The sequence below is a fragment of the Scleropages formosus genome, chromosome 8 (assembly GCF_900964775.1).
Source record: "Scleropages formosus chromosome 8, fSclFor1.1, whole genome shotgun sequence".
Lineage (NCBI taxonomy): Eukaryota > Metazoa > Chordata > Actinopteri > Osteoglossiformes > Osteoglossidae > Scleropages > Scleropages formosus.
This window is the reverse complement of record NC_041813.1, coordinates 30,147,018-30,169,229: the sequence shown is the minus strand read 5'-3', so window position 1 is coordinate 30,169,229 and position 22,212 is coordinate 30,147,018. Positions and strand designations below refer to the sequence as shown.

At 48.5% G+C, this 22,212-nt stretch overlaps 1 protein-coding gene across 1 annotated transcript; it reads left to right on the top strand.

The window, feature by feature from the left end:
* The first annotated feature begins 18,394 nt into the window (after positions 1–18,394).
* gjc1 (gap junction protein gamma 1) lies at positions 18,395–19,786 on the top strand. Its single transcript, XM_018764491.1, has one exon. The coding sequence runs from the start codon at positions 18,395–18,397 to the stop codon at positions 19,757–19,759; it is 1,365 nt and encodes a 454-aa protein (XP_018620007.1). The 3' UTR covers positions 19,760–19,786.
* The last annotated feature ends 2,426 nt before the right edge of the window (positions 19,787–22,212 follow it).

Below are 22,212 nucleotides of genomic sequence, written 5' to 3'. Positions count from 1 at the left end.
GTACTTGAGCTGATCCACTCACATGCCCAGTATAGATGGGTAAAATTGTACGTGTCCATATAAAATGCCCCATGATTTAGCCATGCTGATGAGGTACCATAACCAATGATAATGTATTTTACATTTATTTATTAGTTCAATCGGTGCTGTGCTACTTCAATTTTTAAACACGGAGTGCATCCTACGATGTTTTTTACGCTTTGCATATATAGGGCACGCGGCCTTTGGTCAGCGTTTCTGAAACGAAATATCTGCTCCCGGGAAGGTCATAACCCAACAACCCAGGTACTGTACACTGGTTTTGTCCTCAGATTCCCCCTTTCCACATCCTCTGTTTATATTCCGGGATCCCAGGAGGCCAAGGAGTGGCAGTGAGAGGATACTACCGGAGAAGGGGGTGCAACCAGGTTGAGTGCGACTGCAGCTCCACTACGGTCATCCACCCCCCTGGTGCTCACCCTCTGGCCAAGATATGGACTTTTTCACTGCCAATAGGTTCTGTCCAGCTCGAGACATGAATCTCAGGCACAGCAGCCTGTGAAAGATAGAAATCTGCCCTCTCCGCCAGCCTCGTGGCTTTTTTCTGACTGACTCTTCATACATGAGCTTGCTTCAGTTAATGACGTGTCAGGCTGGTAATGCCCCCACCAGCAGAAAGGCACGTGGCTGTCTCTCCTTACCTCTAGAGAGCAAGACACGTCTCATGGATAACTGGTATGAAAGCAACTGGTATGAGCTGGTGAGGCAGAGAAATGAGATGTTCATAGTTGATTAGGGCAGATCTCACCATGTCGAAGAACATAGAGACCCTTGGTGTTCCTTTAGATGTAACTTCAGAGGCGCTCTAGAACCTGCCTACCCACATGTGGCCTTGTAGTGAAGCTCCTCGTTCAAATTATTGTCTTCACACACCACATTTGTTTCTTCTGAGCTACTAGTCTTGTAGAAAGATCTGGAGAACTTGTTGGATTCGACGTTCTCACAATGAAAGTGGGACGTTGTGCTTTGAGCTCACCCATGTACAGAACCATGTATCTGAATTGTACCACTGGTGCACCGAAACATTGTACAGTGATAATGATTACTGTGTTTTCTGTAGGAAAACAAATCTCTTCTGGATGAGACCTTTATCATGGTCAGCAGCACGATCTGAATGAGAGGCTCTCAGCCTTGGCGGAAATTGTTTGGAAACTTTTTCCATGTACTTTCCACACCATGCTGTGATGTTTCAAAGGAACCGTCTCTCGTCTTCGTCGCATCATCTCGTCTCCACTCTGAGTGTGTCCTTAGTGCCAGCTGATCTATTACCCAGTTCTTGCTTCTCCCCCACCCTTCTTCCTTCGCTAAGGAGAAAAATGGAGTCATGGTTATTGGTTGAAGGGAACATCATCTGTTCCCATCTGGCTTCTTCTTGTGCTTTCTGAGCACGTAGAACAGCTCGACGAGAAGGCAATTCCTCTGCGGGGAGCTCCTCGGCGAGACCACCGGCCCGTGCAGAGGTACTCTGAGAGTGACAAAAACATGTATGCATCATCCATCAGATGTCACCACGTTGCTGTTCGAAACAGCATCCGCAGATTTTTTTTTTTCCTTCTTCTCCTCGGGCGATGGTTAAACAAAGCGACGTTTCTGCGCGGTTGCTTTTCTCTGACCGCCGGGGCCAAAACGGTCCGAGCGCTAGCAGCGGCTTGCCGGTCACCCCGTGCCACATGCTGCCGTCTCCAATACACTTTGTTTAGTCTCTGCAGATAAAAGGACTAGCAGTAGGTATTTGCGTAGGGTTCGTTAGTTAAAGCGCCCTACTGTGTATGTGGGGAATGTCTGCTGAAAAGGAGGGCAACAGTGGTCGTCTTCATTGGCGCCGAGTTTATCCAGCTCCCGTCCGCCGCTCACAAGGCTGCTAGTCTCTGTCAACCCCCCCTCCCCCAACCCCCTCTCCTGCTGCTTGCCGCTCTGCCCTCGCACAACAGAGCCCTTCATCCCTCACCAGCTCCTCGCAGCTCGGCGGTTGGGCAGCGGCCCCTCGCTCCCTCGGGAGATGTCCGGCTGGTGCTCCCCGGTCCGCAGCCCAGGGTTGGCGCTCGATAAAAGGAATCGATAAGAAGCGAGCTGGCCGGAGGCTAATGGCTGCACGCCTCCGAGTGCGGCTCACGCAGGTACCCTCGTTCAAACCCCCGGCGCTTGAGACCGCGGCTTGCGGGCGGCGTCCCTCCCTCATTACCTGTGCATTCAGAAGGTGGGGACAGCAATGCGTCTCTTCTTCTGACCTTCAGATCCCTGTCTCCTAGAACTCTTTCGCTCCTGGTCTTGGAGACAGAAGCCAGCTTCCAGCGGCGAGCGGCTCTGGGAAATGTGCAGCCGCTACCTTGCTCCTGGCAGGCTTGTAGCCATCGGCATCACTGACGGGGAAGCATCGACGATGTTGCTTTTGGACGACTCTGGAATACGAGCGCATGGAAACGGTCTCATCGGCTCGTCTTTGTCTTAAGGTGTCCCTCTGTAACGGCAGGAGTGAGTGGTAACACTTGCACCGCCTTTCACCGCTATAGGGCCTTGAAAATGTATTTGACCGAATATATTGTAGTCGTTAGAGCTCTGAGATGAATTTATTTAGCAGATAGTTTTAATACTGTGCCCGTTTGTGTGGCTGACTGGCCGCAGAATGGTCAGGGAAAAAATGAAACTGGATGCCCACCCCTGTCTTCATTCACCGGGGCATCGGTCGGCCATGCTGTGTTCCTTCTCCTGTCTGTTTTCTATTTTTTCTCCAGCGGTGAGTAAGATGGTGGTAGGCAATAATACCCTCAGTTGCAGAGTACAACCTGGGGGCACAAAATGATTGGCTTAAAATTGGCTGTGCCCGCTCATGGAGAGCCCAGATTGCTGTAGGCCTTTCTCCCCTCACATCCTTCACTCTCCTTCTCCCTGGCCCTGAGCATCTCTGCATGTAACCCGGGGGCCTTCTGCAGAGAGAGAGAGAGAGAGAGAGAGAGAGAAACTCTTCACCGCCGAGGCTGTGCGTAGCAGTCCGGGCTCCTCCAGATCTTGCTCTCTTCTTACGTCCCCCTAACCCCATGTCTCCGTCATGCCTTCGGCCCATCTCAGGATTCGTACGTCCCTTGAGAATGAAATCCGTGGCGATGGCTGTAGACTGTTAGCGGCCTCAGCATGGCAGATAACGGGGTGCGTTGTTGTAGCCTTTAGGTGGAAAAGCGTGCAGCCCTGCCTGCCTCGTGTCCTCCAGTCACGTTGACATCTACCAGTGTTCAGCACTCAGCAGCTCAAAGCCTTCCTCTTACTCCCTTTGTTCTGCACTGCATAGAAGTCTTTTTCACAAAGGGGGGCACTTTGGATCCTAGACTGCTGACTAAATGTGAACTTTCTCAGAAAAGTTCATTTGAGCTCAGATGCCTCTAAGGAAGCCAAGACGTGCTGTCATGAAACGGATGGATTCCTACATCTCCACAAAGAGCATGTCATGTAGAAGCACGCTGCTGTTTTTTTAATTCTTCTACGGTTTGTCAGCCCGAGGTTTTCAAATGCAAACAATGAGTCCTCTTTCTGTTAAAGTCTAATTGCACGAGCAGAGGTCGATGGACATTTTCAGGCACCTGGGTGTGAGGGTCGGAGGTCGAAGGGCTTGTGCGGACTGAGACAAGAGGGTCATGCAGTTGCCACAGAGAGCACTGCTGCTTATACAGGTTCACCGAAAGCTGCAAGTGATCAGTAGCAGGCAAACTGATGCTGAGTGCTGAATAATAATGAAAAACACCTGTGTTTTCAAGCATCCATAATTAATACATGAAATCCTACAAGTGATGACGGATAATACTTACATGTTCGGAAAATAACCAGAAGAGCTGCTATGTGCTTTGCTAAATATTGTGTGTTTACATCACTTCTGTTTATGGGGTGATGCGTCCTTTAATTAACCATTAAATAACTGGAAGCAGAAGTGCAGAATCAGCAAACAGCATTTCTTATTAAACATGAGTTATCTTGTAACAGGATGTTACATCGGATCAGAATTAGTGCTCGTATTTCCAGTTGGCCCAGAGGGCATTTTGGAAAAGGCCATCTTAGGAGGAAGCTCTGCTTAGCGGCTTCCAGTGTGGTGAAAAATGTTCACCAACGCAGTGGTTGCTTCACGTCATTTAACATTGTGTTCAGAAAAAGGGCATCTTGAGTTGCTTAAATTCATTTAATAAATAAGCCATGAATAGAGCATTATGATTCCTTGAAGGAAATAGCGGATCAGCACCTGTTACGGTGACGCGTGACGTTTAAATTCTCTACCCGAATTTTGCATCTGTTTTGCTTTTTTGTCATGTCCGAAGAACCTTCCCACGTGCTTAACATGGTTGTGTAAATTTTTTTTAATCACTTTCAAGTTGCGTCAACTTCGTAAGCATTGCTCGTTCTGTATTGGCTTTTTATTCCACTATCATGGTTTTGTGGAACTGCCTGCGTGAAATGAGGCATTTTGAGCACAGAAGGACTGGTGACCCAACAAAGATTTCCCAGCGTTGACTCAAAAAAAAAAAAGTAGATGGCATCTGTCATGCTGAGGGACAGAGCTGGAGGCTGCAGCATGGAGCAGTAAACGGTGTCGCCCTCCGTTTTGTTTGGAGGTCTGTTTCTCGTGGTGATGGATTGTCGACCTGCACCTCGATGGACCTGCATCCCACTGCTCTGAGCATCTCTCGCCGTCGGCCCACAGCAGCTGTCGTCCCCGGTAGTGGGGTTGGAGGCATTAATTAAATGGGAGATGTGCGGATGCAAGAGCTTAATTTGCAAGTCCATCCCACTCGTATACCTTGCAAAGGAATAGAGACCCTTGCCCAGTTCTCTCATTTTACCGAATCACAAATGATACACCGAAATGTGATAATGTCTCAGAGATATTTCTTTTCAAAAGAATGAGGCTCAAAACTGTTTTAACGTGACACTGTTACACTATGTTAGAAAATGTTTTTAAGAAAAAATAAAAAAGACATGTTATTTACATCATTATCCAAAACCCACTCATTAATACACGTTGAGCCAACTTTTGCTGCGGTAACAGCTTGAAGTGTTTTGGGTTAATTATACATCAGCTTCGCACATTGTTCAGGAGTGATTTTGGCCCGTTCTTCCACGCGGATTTACTCCAGATTGTCGAGGTTAGTAGTAGGACACGTGCGCCGCAATTTTCAAGCAGTGCCATAGATTCTTGACGGGACTGAGATCAGGAGTTTGACTGGGCCGCCGTCGGACATTCACCTTTTTGTTCTTGAGCTATTCTAATGTTGCTTGGGGTCATTGTCCTGCTGAAAGGTGAATTTTCTCCCAGTGTTCTGTTTTCTGAAGCAGGTTTTCTTGTATTATTTCCCTGTGTTTTCCTCCATGATTCCTTTCTTCTGTTTTAACAAGATGCCCAGCCCCTGCCAATGAAAAGCAGCCCCAGAGAATGATACTGCCACCACTAAACTTCTCTTCAGAGAAGGTGTTTCTTGAGGCATGGGAACTTTTAGGTTTACTTGTGGGAAGGTTTCATTAATTTTACTGTCAGAGATGCTGCAGAACATCTTTGTTTAAGTACCTGGTATCTGATGTGTTATTTTCACGGCTCAGAGTAACATACTTAGAAAAGAACGGACATGGTAATTATATGTGGCAAAATCAGCGTTGCAGGTATATGTTTGCTGTTATGTAAAAATATAGTAATAAAGCATTTAGCTTAAAAAACTAAACATAGTTTCAATAATGGAAGGGTTAAAGAATATTTCCAGGCCAGTCATGGAAATGGTGTTAATCTTTCGACTCTATGTGACACACATTGGATTGAGAGTTCGAAGACCTGGAGTTTGGTAAACATTCCCACGTTGAAAATATGTACATTGCACGCTCATGCATTTTCCTCTCTTCATTTTGCGTTGCATGGAGCTGTCGCTGGAGGCTTCCTCCTCAGGAGATCCAAAAGACAAGGCATCGACTGGACCGCTCTGCATCTGCCGCGTGCAGAAATTCAGGCTGCTGTCTTCGGGGTGCTTGATTATGGGTCAGTGTGTGGTGTGCAGAGGTGTAGGGGCACAGGGGAAGACTCCAGCAAGCCTCTTCACACAAGCTGGCCTCTGAAACTCTGTGGTCGATGACATGAGGGTCTAAATGGGACAGCTGGTAGTGTAGTGGTTAGCGGTGCTGCCTTTAGGCACCAAGGTCACAGGTTTGAATCCCTCCAGTTGTACTACCCTTGAGCAAGGTACTTACCCTAAATTTCTCTAGGAAAACACCAAAAATTACCTTGCTGTAATAAGTTAGTATCGTTGTCAACATTTCTCTCATACTGGACTTCCTTGACTGCAGATTGCTGTGGAGACACTGGGGTTTTGGGTGACTCTTGGAATCGTATTCAGAGAACCACTCCTGAGAACAGGTTGTTTATTGAATAAGTGGTACTTAGAATCCTGAAGTAATATTTCTCCATAGGTAATTGTTTTTTTTGGATGTTTGACATTTGTCCCTGTAACGTGTCTCTCCTTCAGGTCACACATCAGCACGTGGCATTTCCTTCTCAGCGGATGCCACGGCAGCGGCACTCCGAAACACAGGGGCATCTCCTCCCTCCAGTCGTTTGGTGTTTGCTTTGAACACAGAGCAGTGTTTCATACAGCGAGGCTCTTCACTTATTAATGCCTGAATGACCCCAGTGTGGCACAGCTGCACAAATGGGTAACCGTTGGCTAAGACAGGGCCTACATCTAAAAGTCCTTATTTAAAAAAGAGAAAAAAAAACTAACACATTATTCCAATTCATGGAGCCTCACAAATTTATAGCTGAAAAGTTGTATTAAAATGGTCTCATTACTAACTCTGGTTTGGTGATGGCTGTGTATTCGTCTACCATGGCAAATTTGATGATTGCGTTCCATAAATAGCGAGGAAGGTGAGTAAGTGTGTTGAGAGACCCCCATCGGCACACCCCCCCTCACCCCCTACCCCCTGGGATTAACCCTTCGCCCCATACATTCAGGCATTATGCAACGCTGCCAGATGTCTTTCAGAGGCAGTCGGAGCACTAATGAGGCTACCGCTCGAAATTTGCGGACGCATTTAGGCATTTTTACAAATGTTTCCTTTCAGTATTTCCAAGATTGAATGTCATAATAACACAGTGGTAAAATATTAAGCAAATAGAATGAATGACATGAAGCGAAATGCCCCCTTTGCCAAGGTGCATCCATGAACAAAGTGCAATTTTACAGGGTCGTTAGCTGTTCTTGAGACCCTTGACTGACTGTGTGTTTCAATCTACCCACTTTTAGGTGCAATTCAAGAAATGGATTAAGAAGTAATGGTGTTGAATTGAGGGGTTTATGGGTGGGGGTCTGGTGCCCTGGGGTCAAGGGAGCCTACCTTTAGACCAGGGTTCATACCTCCCATGCTGCTGGCTTGGCCAGCTGGCTGTTCATTCCTCAACAGAGAAGAACTAGAAGAACTTTGCTTCATGATGGAGTCTGACCCATGATTTAGTCTGTTACCACCCACACACACACACACAGACAAGGCTGAATTATTTATGAAGACTCACAGCTTATTAGCCCTCGCAGCCAATCTGAGGTTTGCCCCAGCCCTAGAGACTGATGGCAGCTGTATTCACAGGTTAAACAATGAGCTGAAAGAGCTGGTGTGCCGCTGCCTCTCCACACACACACACACACACAGAGGACAGTAATGCAATTACTGGGCATACCACAAGAGAACAGTATTTGTGCATTGTCTTCTTTGTGTGCTACCGCCTGCCCATTTCTACTGCTCGCTGCTCACCGATCGCCCGTGACCCTCTCCCTCTTACTCCCAATCGCCTGGACAAATTTCGGCAGAAAATGGCAAAAATGATTTTTCATGATATCTTTCTTTAGGGAGGCATGGTGATGCCGGCAACACGCCTCACAGCTCACGCGCTATTTGATGTGGGATTTCTGCAGGTGCTCCAGTTTCAGACTACAGTCCAGAGATCAGTTTCTGGTAAACTGCACAAAGAGTGTGTGAGTGAATGAGGGTATGGGATTGCCTTATGATGGACGGGCGTCCCGTCCAGGTTGTACCCTGCATCACATACACTGTGAAATGAAACGGAATAGAACAGGCTCTGGACCACTGCCACCCTGCATTGGACAAGTGGTTGGTGGAAATTTATGTTTATTTCAAGCTTATTACCTTTATTGGATAATTTGATTCTTACGGTAGTGCACAAAACCAAATTAGATTATATCATCTTTTATATTTCTCCATCTTTTTAACGGCTCATCGGTGACTTCATTTGAAGTCGGTGAAACCCATGAGCGTTTCAGTGATGTAAAAACCCTACGACCACAACCATTTCTTAGCTCAAGACGGGCTCTCCCTCGCGGCCTTGACAAGAAAAAAGAATCGCATTTGAATGCAAAGTGTGCGGGCAATGCTAATTTCTTCTGGACTTTCCAAGCTAATCACATTCTACTTTATGGCTCTCTGTCACGTCATAAAAAAATTGTAAATTTGGGGCCTATAAGATTCAGCTGTTTAAAATTTTATGAAATCTGCCTCGAATTTAAATGAGAATTAGCCCCCTGGGATCCTTATGTAGCTCCTATATAATTATAGTAATAGGAAACGGATGCCGATAATATCTCGGTCTCGTGACAGATAACAAAATCAAAAATTACAGTATTGCTTTTTGCTGTTCCCTCTTTGCAATAACGATAAATGGATCTTGTAATTCCCTGGAGCATTGCATCATGGGTTGTAGAACGAACAAAGCTGGAGCCGCATTGCACGGAGAACATTGATTTCCACTTTCCCTCAGCCGTCGGGCAGACGCAGCATCCCATTGTGTGTCACTGTCACCGTACTGCCCCTCGAACCACTGATCGTGCCAGATGTCTGGGTGAGAAGCGGGGGTGGGGACGAGGTTGACGGGGGGCTGGGTGTCCCTGTCTACTCACGCGCGCCCTGTAGGCCCCCCCTCCTGTCCTCGTGAAGTGGCTACCCCGCTGTGACCGACGGCTCACTCATACTCTACCTTTGCTGCTGACCCTCCATGAGTGCCCCTCCTACCCTACCGCCTGCTGCCTTCTCCCCCTGCCCCCTCCAAATACTCCCACCCCCAAAGGGGCACGGGGCCCCACCCCCCACACACACCACCCCAACCCTGACCCAGTTTTCTAGAGAGGAGAATTGAAGAGGTAAATCTAAGGACGCTCCCATCTCCATCGAGGAGTTCCGTCGAGCTGATGGGACTCGTTCATCCCGGGGGGGGGGTGGATACTACGCGTTCTCTCCGACCAAGGCTGGGGTGCCAGAATTTGCTGAGTTCCCTGATGTCACGTCAGGTTAGGCAGCCAGATGTTATCGCATGGAGCTGACGGTGCAAACCAGGCAGGATCTCTCAGACAAAGAAACGGCAGTCTCTACTGCTGAGAACGTGAGTATGTATCCTTGGTCTCACCTGCTGCCTGATCTTACACTTACAAGTACTGTATGAGTGTGTTTTCACGTCCTGTGTGAGAGCATGTGTGTGTGTGTGTTTATTTTTTTTGTCTCTGTTTTTGTGCATTTCTGTATTTGTCATCTGCAGTGGATGTGGGAGCAGCACACTCTACATTTCAGCTTTCCTATCATACGCACACACAGGGAGTCAGTGCATATCTGTGTGTCTTTCAATGCGCCCGTGCATGCTTCACACACACACACACACCACACACACACACACACACACACACACACACACACATACACACACACACTGTTTTTCATTCTATTAACAGAAGCAGCTCATTCAGTAGTGCTGCTTTCTCATGATGTGTTGAGCACAGCAGATCCATCCACTCAACACAGCCCCTTCACACCCTGGATCATCCAACATCTCCCCAGCTTCCACTCTGGCCCCTGGACACTGTAGCTAGGAAAGAGTGAAGCTGTTCAGTCCTTACAAGGACAGACAAGAGGTTGACTTTGAGCCCTGAATGTTTTCTTCAGAAGCCTGATCCCTGTGATTCCACCACTTGCCTCACCCTCTTCTTCAGAATTCTGACAAACTGAGAAAACTGCAGTATTTATTCCTTGTTTTTGCCTGATGGGCAGCAGAGATGCTGGTAAATGTACAGTGGACGGCAGCTCTTCGCGTGGGCTCTTTCGGAGACTTTGTGGAGACATGCTGCAGGCTGGACTTCACGGAACATCACCAGAACAAAGACTGAAACCAGAATCTGTGTTTACTCCTGTGCGTATGTTTATGCTGGGCCAGGAGAAGTCTAGGCCAAGACCACGAGATCTGTGAAAAAGCCAGAATAAACCACTGCATTCTGTGAAGTGTACTATAAATTTCTTCTCCTGTTGTATAAATATTGTTATCCATTGCTTTGGTTATTCCCAAGATCCTTCCCTTGCTGATGGTTTATGTTATTGTGGTTTACAGCAGTATTGGGTGACATGTATGCTGACTGGAGATCTCAAGCTCAAGTGCTAAGCCTTTTTAATTGTAGCTGCAGAGTTCCGAGAAGTCACGTTCAACTTTATAGAGGGACCTCACAAACTTCCTCTGAACTGACTTAAAGTGTAAATACATTTCTGTGCTTTAAAGGAAAATGGTAGGATATGAGGGGAAGGCGGACAGCAGCTGTATGGATTCCCTTCCTTGGGTCGCGGCCACAGATCGAGCTGCCGCTGCGTCCTCCTCTTCTCCTGCTGACTGCGTGTGTTTTACATTAGTTCCGCACTCCGCTCCAAGTGATAGTTGCCAGTCCCTTAAGTGAACCCTTCCTGCAAGTGTATGGCAGGCGGGCAGTGAAGGATGAGGCCCCGATATCTCCCGTTAGTCCATCAAGCATGGGTCATTACTTGCTCAGCACAGCAGCAGGTGTTGACGGACCTCCGGACGTGTTGAGCAGTAGCAGATTGCTCCACTTCCTCCTCAACCCACCGCCATCACAATCTCAGTCCTCACTGGGTTTGGGTTTCAATGCACATAGTCATCAGTCCCCACAGTCTTCAGTGCTCTGTCACCCAGTTCATGTTGTGTCACATGGAGCTCTGCTGGGCTGTAACACACACACACACACACACACACACACACACACACACACACACACACACACACACACACACACACACACTGAAACCACTCGTCCCAAGCGGGGTCACGGCAAACTGGAGCCTAACCTGGCAATACAGGGCACAGGGCTGGAGGGGGAGAGGACACACCCAGGATGGGACGCCAGTCCGCCGCAAGGCACCCCAAGCGGGACTTGAACCCCAGACCCACCAGAGAGCAGGACCTCACCAAACCCGCTGTGCCACCGCGCCCCCTTGTCACCAGAACATTGGCACTTAATTGGAAATAGCTCTTAAATGCGCAGAGATGTTTGACACTCAGCAAGAGCAAAGGCGTTGCTTGTTATCCTGACGTAACAGACCTTTCGGCAATGTCTGCATGCAATTGCGTGCGTGTGTGTGTGTGTGTGTGTGTGTGTGTGTGTGTGTGTGTGTGTGTGTGTGTGCGTGAATATTAGTCATTTGCCATTCATGTCTTGGAGGAACAGTAAGTATGACAATAAGAGGTGAACTGAGAAACATGCATGATTTGTGATGAATTGGAACACTATTAGAAATAAAAAGAGAAAAACACTACGGGCTGAAATAACACTCAACTTCTCGTGCTTCTGTAGGCTGTACTCCATGCGCGTTGATTTCAAATGGAAAAACAGTCATGGAGTAAACTGGTGCAGAGCTTAACCCGAATGGTAACGCTTTAAATTATACCGGCAAAAATGGATGCTTTGCGTTACATTTTGCTGCTAGCAGGCAACCGTCACCCTGCAGCCTTGACTGGCATTTCCATGCTCCAGTGGGATTCTTTTATAATCTTGGCAACAGGGCAGTTTCCTTCCACAATTGAGTGTGGTACAATAACCACGGTGGCATTGTTTTACTAGAACCATATTTCAATGAAACAAATAATTGCACACTTCATTGTGAGCTGCCTGTAGTGGCTGTATTTGCTGTAAGTGTGTTTGTGTGGAGTGTGTTGGCCCTGTAGGGGGTCCAGGTGCACCTGAAGATGTATGTTGCTTGTACTGTGCCCCAGTATCATGCCTGCTTCTTTTCTTGTCTAGAAGTTCAAAGCGCATTAGTAAAGCAGGGACAAAGAAAAAAAGGACACTATGAACATGGGGGTGGTCCTCCTCCTACAAAGTACACATGTATAAATACATTGTCATTATTTGTAATGTACAGGGTTATTTAAAGCTCCTCCAAATAAAGGAAGCACGAAGCATGAATGGACATATTTCAGAGGTGCCAACTCTATTGCAAATAACTAGCAATCTTATTGTCACACCAGAATTCTGCTTTTAAACAAATACTGTCGGTGGAATCGACATAAATAAATGCCATGAATAAACACAAGAGATATGAGAGATGTGGCCAAGCATGGCTCTGTGACGATGACACAAGCCACTCCTGCTGTAGGGAATTCGTGAGAGGATTGGATTCTTCTTTTGCTCTCAAACTGTCTCCAAATGGGTCCCAAGACTGGTATGGTTGGCTTTTTTGCATGGAAACAATATGGCTGTATAAGACCCTCGAGTAACACAAAGCATGAGTCTGTAAGAGAAAAGAATTTCAACCCAAGTATAAATTGATGTCTTGTAATGGGCCAGTCTTCTGTCCATGGTGTCCACTGCTATTATTGACCGTGAAGAGATGGATGGATGTATGCAGCAATTAACCTGTGTAGAGGTTCAGGATGTGAACCGTTTGAAGGGTCTGGTCACAGTTAAGGCCTTGCTGTTGTACCCCTAAGCGAGGTAGGTAACTGGGATGACTTTCCTTAGACTCCCAGCTCTGAAAATGAGTGAAACTGTAACTCCCCGTAGCATAACCCATGCAATCAAATAGTACCGGTATTAACAGTGGAAAGGGTTTGTTGTAAAGTTGATGAGTTTTACATCTGAATGTCCTCATCTTGGAGGGTAGCTTACAGTTTGCAATCAACCATGATTTCTACAGGCAAGTGCTACTTGCTGTCAGTCTTCATCAAAGTCTCGTTTCCTCTCCAGCTATTTCTCTTCTCACAGAGATTGTTTACGAAACTTCACAATGAAATATCATAGCTTACTGCCAAAGTGTGGAATTCACTCAATCGCACACATACATTTTTGAGTGGCTACCTGGCCATTGTCACGCGAAACATAGGGAGCCGGGACGGCTGGACCCAAGTGCAGCGTCGTTCGTCCGGAGTCGAGGGATGAGTCGAGTTCACGGTGTCGGGGACAGGCGAAGGGTCGGTCGATCGACGGTCAGGGTCAGAGCGAAGATCCATGAGCGAGGTCAGGGGACTTAGCGAAGGGTCGGTCGAGCGGCGAACAGGACAGCAATGAGGATCCGTGGACGTGGTCGGGAAACAATGCGAGGAGTCGAAAACTGGAGAACGTGAACCGAGAGCTAGCGAAGTGTGTGAGCGAAGCGTCACGAAGAAGGGCGGTTGTCCCTGACGAGATTCCGCAAAGGTATGGGAACTGAGGAGGGTCTTTTAAAGGGTGAGTGATCAGTCAGGTGCAGGAGCATCATCGGGTGCTGTCGGTTGCGTTGTGGGCGTGATGTGACAGCCACAGGGACTTGTACAGAGAGGGTACAAGATGACCACGGTAACCTGCCGTAGTCGTGGCGATTGTCTTCTGAAGACTGGTGGGGTTTATAGAATCTCTTTCCGGCCGTGCATGAGAACTTGTAAAACATCTTCTTTACCCTTGTTATGGCAGTGGTAGACGTAGTTATTCCATCACTTGAGTTATTTTGCACATTGAGATGATTGCTCACAAGTTCCGGAAGAACAGTCTTTGTTGGCATTTCCTGCGTAGTAGACCGACTTTCCGATTTATCTTACAGTTTTAACAGGCATAGTGGGCCTAGTAAAGTTAATTGATATTATATGGAAAATGTATTATGTTAATTAGATTATTTAATGACAATTGTTTTTACACACTTAATTTGTCCCTTAGGTGGCCAGTTATGACAATAAGGAGCATAACGCTGCATGAAAATGCTTATGAATGGTTAACACTGGAAGGAGACAAGATTAACAAAAAAAGGAGGCAGTCTTCTGTACTTTATCAGTTCTTTCCAAAAACTCTTCTGATTTCTGCTCTTGCTAGTGACACGCCTGTGATAGAGACCGGTGGTGCCCTTGAATAACTCCCACTTGTTCCTCAATGGCCATTGATGGAGGGAGGCAATTTTACTCGCAGGGACTGAGCTTGGATGTTACACTTCTAAAGCCTATCTCTTTAAGTTAGATTTGTTACCCGTCGTTCTTCATTCCTTTTTCCTTGAACTAATTTCTATCCAAACTGGGCCTGAGAAAGTCCAAAGACCCCCAACTGTATCAGCATTAGGAAAATGATAGGATACCTCCTTCCCACCCCTCCGACAACCCCTTTTCATCTGTCTCATGCTCTTTCTCCACTTCCTCTTTTATCTCCTGCCTATTTCTGAATATCTGTACATCGTCCTCATAGTGTCATTTGTTCCCTTCTTCCACATCCCTGTCCCTGCCTCCCTCCAATTCTCTGACCGCTCGCTCCCTGCAGGCAACATCATAGTGTCAGTCTCTGGATTTCTGTTGCTAAGCTCACATCCCCACCGAGTTCCTGTCAAAGACTGCTCCTGTTTGGGGGGGGGTCTGGTCTTTTTCCTTTCTAAGCCCTTCTGGAGGTCACCCTTTGGAGGTCATGTGTTAATGCTGGCTGTAGCCAGAAACACGGATCTTGGGGCCAGGCGTCGGACCCCAGGCTCCCCGTGTGAGCGACGTGCCCTCGGATGCCGTTGAGTCATTGCCCGCAGTGCCGTGTGGCATGTTCCAAACCCCCCCTCGCTTCAGTTCCAGAGGCCCACCATCACCTTTGCTTGGGGAACGTGACTGCGAGGACCACGGCAGCCCCACTACTCGCTGGCACGGGCGGAGAAATCGGTTGCATCACAGTCCGTCTTGTCCTTCAAATCCGGGAGTGACCCGTGCCCATCATGCTGCTGAATTCAATCCCCTGGAGCTCCAGATGCCCCTTGAGACCGCTGCAGTTTGCGAACCCCTTGGTTACGCCATTCCTGGGTTTAAACCGGTGTAAAGGAAACAAACAGTAGGCTATTACCGCAGATAGAAAGACCAGCTTATTCCTGCGGCGTAACTCAGGGTCAGGCTGGTGTCGTTCTTTCAGAACCCTTGTTTTCCTAATTGTCTCCGCGGTTACATAAGAGAAGATGTAAAAACCAAATGTACGCAGACGAAAGAAATAGCAGCGATAATAATTATGTAATTGGCCGTATGTGATGTAATGGCGACGTGTCCCATCAGTCAGAAAGGACACATGAAAGATACGTGCAGATGTCATGTTTCGTGACTTGTTTATCGGGAGAGCTGATCCTCGTGCTAACGGCCATCCATTTTCCACTTATTAAACCGCGGGGTGACTGGGCACGTTGAAGGGCAGTTCGAGGGGGGTGGCTCGGGTAACAGCCACTGATGTAACCAGGCAGTGACACAGCCACCCAAGGTCAGGTCGTCTTGGACTTCTTGGATCCCCGGCCCAGACAGGATCATTAGTCTTTTTTTTCTTCGCAACAGCAGATGGGGAGGAGCAGGAATACAGGAAGGGCATTTCTTTACCGAGCCTCACTCATCTTGTGTGCGATCGTGTGAAACGTACAATCAGGTGTGGGGTCTGGTGTGGTGGCGTATGACGGACAAAGGGTAGATTTTCATCATCGGCTTTAGTGAAACATTTATCTTTGTGCGTTTCAGCTTTGCTCGCTTCCCCTCCTCATGCTGCCGTTTGGCACCTTGAGGGTTTATCTTTAATGAGTTCGGTCTCACACGTTAAAAGTCATACAAGGGTGGAAGGTGGGGGGTGGGAGTGGATGTTTTCCCCCGATTGCGTCTGTTGTGCCGGTCGGGGGTTAATTAAAGTGGCCCGGCGAGCTGCCAACGAGTGAATCAGGCCCACCCTGGTAGAAGGGCCCTCCCACACGCTTTGCAGCGGTTGATAGCCGGATTTATGTATGAAAGATGACTTGTGTAGGAAAGTGGAGCAGAACATTCTAGAAGTCTAATGTAATTCAGTGTAGAGTGTATTGTGCAGGGAAGGTGTTAGCTCTTACTGCTCAACACATACAAAGAATTAAAAACCTTTGCGTTAATCATCTGCATGTATTTAGCAGGCACTTTTCTCCAAAGTGACTTACACTGTCAAGATGCTTATAAATATTTGCCCATTTATATATCTGTGCAGTACAGAGTAGGTACTGTGCTCAAGGGTACTGCAAACGGGAGCTGGCATTTGAACCTGGGTCCTTTGAAAGAAAGGCAGAAGCTCCATCCACTATTCCATGTGCTGCTCCTCCTTTTATTGATGCTCCGCTCTTCTACTTTCCCTTTTAACAAGTCAAAATCTCCCTGGTCATCTTGCTTTGTCAAGGCATCCTTTCCATTCGCAGTTTCTCAAGTGCAGCAGCTTCTTCGGTGCTCCGTCTCGTTCTCCGGAATACGCTCGGCTTTGTGAAGCTTCATCCTAGGATTGACAGGCGGAAAATCTCCCAGGTGTGGCTCCCACCCAACAGCACTGTCCTTGTGCGTTCTGCCTGGACGCCCAGCACTCCAGATAAGAGCCATTCCCGGCATTCCAGCCTGACGGTCGCACCGCGGCCTTATACGGTCTGAGTGATGGATTCTGCACACGTTTCGGGGTGGCCGATTCCCATGGCCCCGAACCACGAGGCAAAAGCAGCAGCCTAAGCCTCACATGGCCTTAGAAGGTCAGCATCCGAGCTACAAAGGCAAGAGGGGGCACTCCACCGTACGCAAACACACACACATAGACACACGCTGGATTACAGTTTAATCACCTAATTAAGTTCATTGTCTGCATGAAAGGGCAGCTAATAGCCTTCTGCAGTGAACCCTTGGCTGGCAGATGACCAGGGAGGCTAGAGCAGAACTTGCTGTGAGTCAGGCCAACCCTAAGGAAGCAGGGATGTGATACATGCAGTGCATTGTGGGTACACCAGAAGTGGTACCCTCTACCCCTGTGACTGTGCACCTTCTCATTGTATGGTAGCCAGCACAATGGGGCCCCTATCCTGCCCTGCCCTGGTGTTGCTGCCTCTGCCGAGCATTGCCGCCTGGTTGAGGTCTCCATTGCGACCCTTCATCCATCCTTTCATCCACCCGGATCACGCCACCAGCACACTACCCTCACTGCAAAATAATGAGATGCGCATTTACCCTTTCGTGACATTTCTGGACGAGCAAATAATGTGCCGAGCACTTAGAACAGTACGATGGTAAATTTTGATCATAATGGGCAATTTGAAATTTTATTACGACTCTGCTAACAATATTTGAGGAAGTGTCTGTGTACATAGTGGAGAACAACAGAACAGCACTTAGACTACAGCAGCAGCAACAAAAACCTTACTCGCCGTGGTTAATATTTCGTTTCGCCGATGCTTTTCTTTCCGTTCACACGGGTGAGTTTAAGAGAAGGCAGCATTTTCTGGAGAGGACTTGAAGCAAGTGCGAACTAACATGGAAACATGAACGCGACACGAAATGCTAATGTTAACGAAAAAAGGGACATTTGGCTGACGTTAAAGTAAGTGTCTCTTACGTAATCAGAGTGCCGTTCATTGATTAGAGAATGTGTCTTCAACATTGGAACTGTTGAAAAGACTCGGTGTTTGCCGTCCCTGTGGCATCTCGGTTTGCAGGTGCATTAGTGTCAGACACGAGGAAGTGGCGTGATTAAGAGCGCGACTCATGGCAAACCCTCGGAATCTGCATCGGGATCCCTTCTTGTTTCCTTGTCGCCGTCGTGGCTCCTTTGCAGTCGGCAGCTCAAAACGGAAGCCATCTGTGCTGCATCAACTACAGGTTGTTCACCCACCTCTGGGCTCGGGCATGCGGGGAAGCCGTTGCAGCCTTGCAGCTGTAGCCGGGTCCTTGGAGCTCACTGACTGTCTTCTTGCTTTCTTTACATTCCGCACAAGTTGTCGAATGTAGAACGGCCCACTTCTGAATATAAAAGTGCTGAGAACCTCCATGGGCGGCACAACAGTTGCTGGTTCGAGCGGTCTTTCTCACCTGTCAGAGGTGGATGTAGATGCATGTTGTTAAACTACTCCTGTTCCACTGTAAGCATCTACATCGGTCAAGACAGGCAGGCTGAAGTTTGCTCTCGGTTGAAACGCTGGTCACTTCATGAACTGTGCAGGTTGTTTTCCAGCCTCGGACCCTGACCCTTTGTGCTGCCCTCTTTCTTTCCTGCAGAGTCCGTGAGCCAAGCAGTGAGAGACCCTGTCCGCGCCACTCTCCGCCGACACCATGAGCTGGAGCTTCCTCACCAGGCTGCTGGAGGAGATCCACAACCACTCCACCTTTGTGGGGAAGCTGTGGCTGACTGTGCTCATCGTCTTCCGAATCGTGCTCACCGCTGTGGGCGGCGAGTCCATCTACTACGATGAGCAGAGCAAGTTTGTGTGCAACTCGGGCCAGCCGGGCTGCGAGAACGTGTGTTACGATGCCTTTGCACCGCTCTCGCACGTGCGCTTCTGGGTCTTCCAGATCATTCTGGTGGCCATGCCCTCGCTGATGTACCTGGGCTACGCAATCCACAAGATCGCCCGGTTGGAGGAGGTCAAAGCAGGCGCCGAGGGTGGAAGCGGCTACACGCTGCGCCGGCCGCGCAAGATTTTCTTTGGGGGTCGACGGCAACACCGGGGGCTGGAGGACGGCGAGGATGACCAGGAGGACGACCCCATGATCTACGAAGTGCCTGAGCTGGAGACACGGCCGGAGCCTCGGCGCGGGAGACCCAAGGTGCGCCATGACGGACGCCGGCGCATCAAAGAAGATGGGCTCATGCGCATCTATGTGCTGCAGCTGGTGTCACGCACACTTCTTGAGGTAGCCTTCCTGGCGGGCCAGTATGCCCTCTATGGCTTTGCTGTGCCACCTGTCTTCGTGTGTTCAGGCAATCCCTGCCCCCACCGGGTGGACTGCTTCGTGTCTCGGCCCACTGAGAAGACCATCTTCCTCATCATCATGTATGGAGTGACTGTGCTCTGCTTGGTGCTCAACGTGTGGGAGATGCTGCACCTGGGCGTGGGCACCATCTGCGACATCCTGCGCCGACGTCGCTGCCCGCCTCAGGAGGAGGAGTACCAGCTGGGCTCGCTGGGACCGGGCTTGGGTGTCCGGGGGCCCGGCCTTCCTAGCAGCGAGGCAGGAGCAGGGGGCATCGAGGGAGACTACGGCAGCTACCCCTTCTCCTGGACTGCCCCATCGGCGCCACCTGGCTACAACATTGTCGTGAAACCTGAACAGATCCAGTTTACGGACCTGAGCAATGCCAAGATGGCCTGTAAGCAGAACCGGGTCAATATCGCCCAGGAGGAGCAACAGCAGTTTGGAAGTAACGAGGACAACTTCCCCACGGGGGAGGCGCGTGTCTCTCTGCACAAGGAGATCCGACAGGCTCAGGAGCAGATGGATGCTACCATCCAGGCCTACAGCCACCAGCACCACGAGGAGGCCGACAAGCCCCAGAGCAACTTGGGCCAGCCTCCGTTGGAGCAGCGGCACCATTCCGGCTCCAAGCACGGGGGAAGCAAAGGCAAGGGCAGCAGGGGCAGCAGCAGCAGCGGTAGCAACAAGTCTTTGGAAGGGAAGCCCTCGGTGTGGATTTGATGTCCCTTCTCACCAGCTACCCTCTTTTGATCTGGAAGCCTCTGTCCTGCGGAGGCTAGGTGTCCAGGCCTCACCAGTTCCGGTGATCTCCTTCACTCCTGAATCTGAGACACTGGACAGTTCTCATCCCCATGGCCAGTATAATCACTCCCCCCATCATTGCAAAGGTATCATGTTTGACAGCTTGCACAGTCTCCAAAGGCTATTCATGAGAAAGACTTCCAACTAGTAAGGATCTTCTGAGTTTTTTCTGTTCAGAAGACAAGAGACAGAAATGGAGGAGACAGGAGAGGTATCAACACTGCATTCCTGTGGAGACAAAAGTGCCTTAGAGGTCGCTCAGGCTGGAGGAAAGTGTAGTTCAGCCAAACCACAGCACCAGCCACGGTCCACGTGGAGTTCCGTAGGAGATCAAGAGCACTAAGCTGCCAATTTTGATATTTTCCTTGAGGCGGGATTTGATCCGATCCTCCTCAGACTCCGTACTTTTACTTATTCTCACCCAAGGGTAGTCCTGGGAATGCCAAATGAAGACATTTCTGTCAGTCGCCACAGCTCCCAGAGATGCTGTCGAACCCTGTGGTGAAAGACTGACGTCGCTACCCGCTCAACGGTGTTTGCCGTCACCAGCTCTCCTGCAAACACCTCCCAGCAACTCGTGTCCGTCCTCATTACAGGGTCGTGAAGGCCGGCTGGAGGCCAGGAGCCTCGGCCTACTTAGTCTCGTGGTATTACCTTGCGCGGGGTCTTCGGAGAAGCACTCCACTCGCCTCATTCATTCCGGGGAGGAAAAGAAATTTTAATTGAGAGAAGAGAAAGCCGCCTCAGGGAAACTTATTTTGTTGTGCAGATGTCAACAAAGCTTCCTTTGCGTTGCGGAGATGTGGAGATGGTGTTATGTAAAAGTACGTCTTCTCCCCTCGCAGACAGTTGTTGATATTGCGCTGCTGGGGCATCCCGCCTTAACGGTTCTCGTCATGTGGGGCCTCCTCTGGTGTGTGAGCGTCCCCTTGTGTCCAAATACAGCGGCGCGACTCCTGCTGCCACGGATGAACTGGAATGCCACTGCCTCTTCCTTTCTGCAATTTCCCCTTAAGCGAGCCACAAAGGGCCGAAATATTCTTACGAAAGCAGATGCCGGTTTTCGAGAACTGGAAACGTCACGTGGCTTCGAGTGCTGAGCACATGCTGCAGTGTAACAACGCTGACGAAAGGGAAGGAACTGGTCGTTTGCTCCTTTTGTGAAGGAATCGTCGATTCGGTTCTCGGTACTGAATGCCGCGTCTCTGCGTCTCGGTGAAGACGGCCACCCAATTTACAGTAGAATTGTCTTGCTTTGGTTCTGATTGTAACCATTGTTTGTTGGGTACAACAGTCGCCTCAGCGCTGCTCTATTGACCCTATTGACCAGGACATGTTCTTTTAAGGAGAAGGTTGTTGGTTCAAGCCCCGCTCCTGATTAGTGCTGTAGTGTCCTTGAGCGAGGTCCCTTACCCGGAATTGCTCCAGTAAAACACCTAGTTGGATAAATCAGTACCTTTTTTTGGGTGAAAATGTTGACTCAACAGCAAAATTATAAAAATGATAACCAACAGGAATAATAATACTCATATCGATGAGGGTGTTGAAAACGGTCTTTTCTGGCAGCTTAACCTGGTTTAGGTAAAGCAGGAAGAAAGGCAGCAGTGTCTCTTGTTATGAACTCTTTAATGAAATAATTTGCAAATATTGTTGATCTATGGATTAGAACTCCAGTCTGATGTTACGGCTGCACTTTCTTGTTTCGTGAGCTGGGACACTGAGGTGCACCGTACAGCACGTTGGGGACAATGTGTCCAGTCTTCCGAATTTCAGATCTTCCATGATTTTTCCATGTCTTCCTCAAGTTGGGATAAACCAAAAAAAGTGAAGATGGCTATAATGACACTGTCTTTAAAAAAAAAGGATGCCAGTGCGTGTTCCAACAGGAGTCTATAGAGGCCCTCTGCTACAAAATGACCAGACACTGTTGCCATGGTAATAATGTACACAAACAGATCACTAGCTTCTGTGAAGCCATGTTGTCTTCTGGTCTGTCGGAAAGTTTTGTTGCTGCGCTGTTCTGAGTTCAAAGAAATATTTATAATCTTTTTTTACATCATTTCTATTGATTTCATTCGTATGGGTTGTTATGTTTGAATGTTCCGAGAAAATCTCATAAGCAGACACATCAAGGTTCAAAAATATCAGTGTGTTTTGTATTTACATTATAGAATAAATAGTTCTGACAAAGACCTGCGGTAGAAATACTCCTTTTCAGGCAGCATTATTCATGCAAGGTTTTAAATGGTTTCTACTGAAATTGCCAGGTCATTTCGACAGTAAATCCAGTTCACGTTAATGGGAAAAAAAAACCCTAGAATGCTGAGTGTGGATTCAGACAGGCCACGTTGTTGCTGTGAGACCGCAGACCA

What these genes read in the sequence shown, in the direction of transcription:
- gjc1 (XM_018764491.1), top strand. Translation starts at nt 18,395, where the DNA reads ATGAGCTGGAGCTTCCTCACCAGGCTGCTGGAGGAGATCCACAACCAC.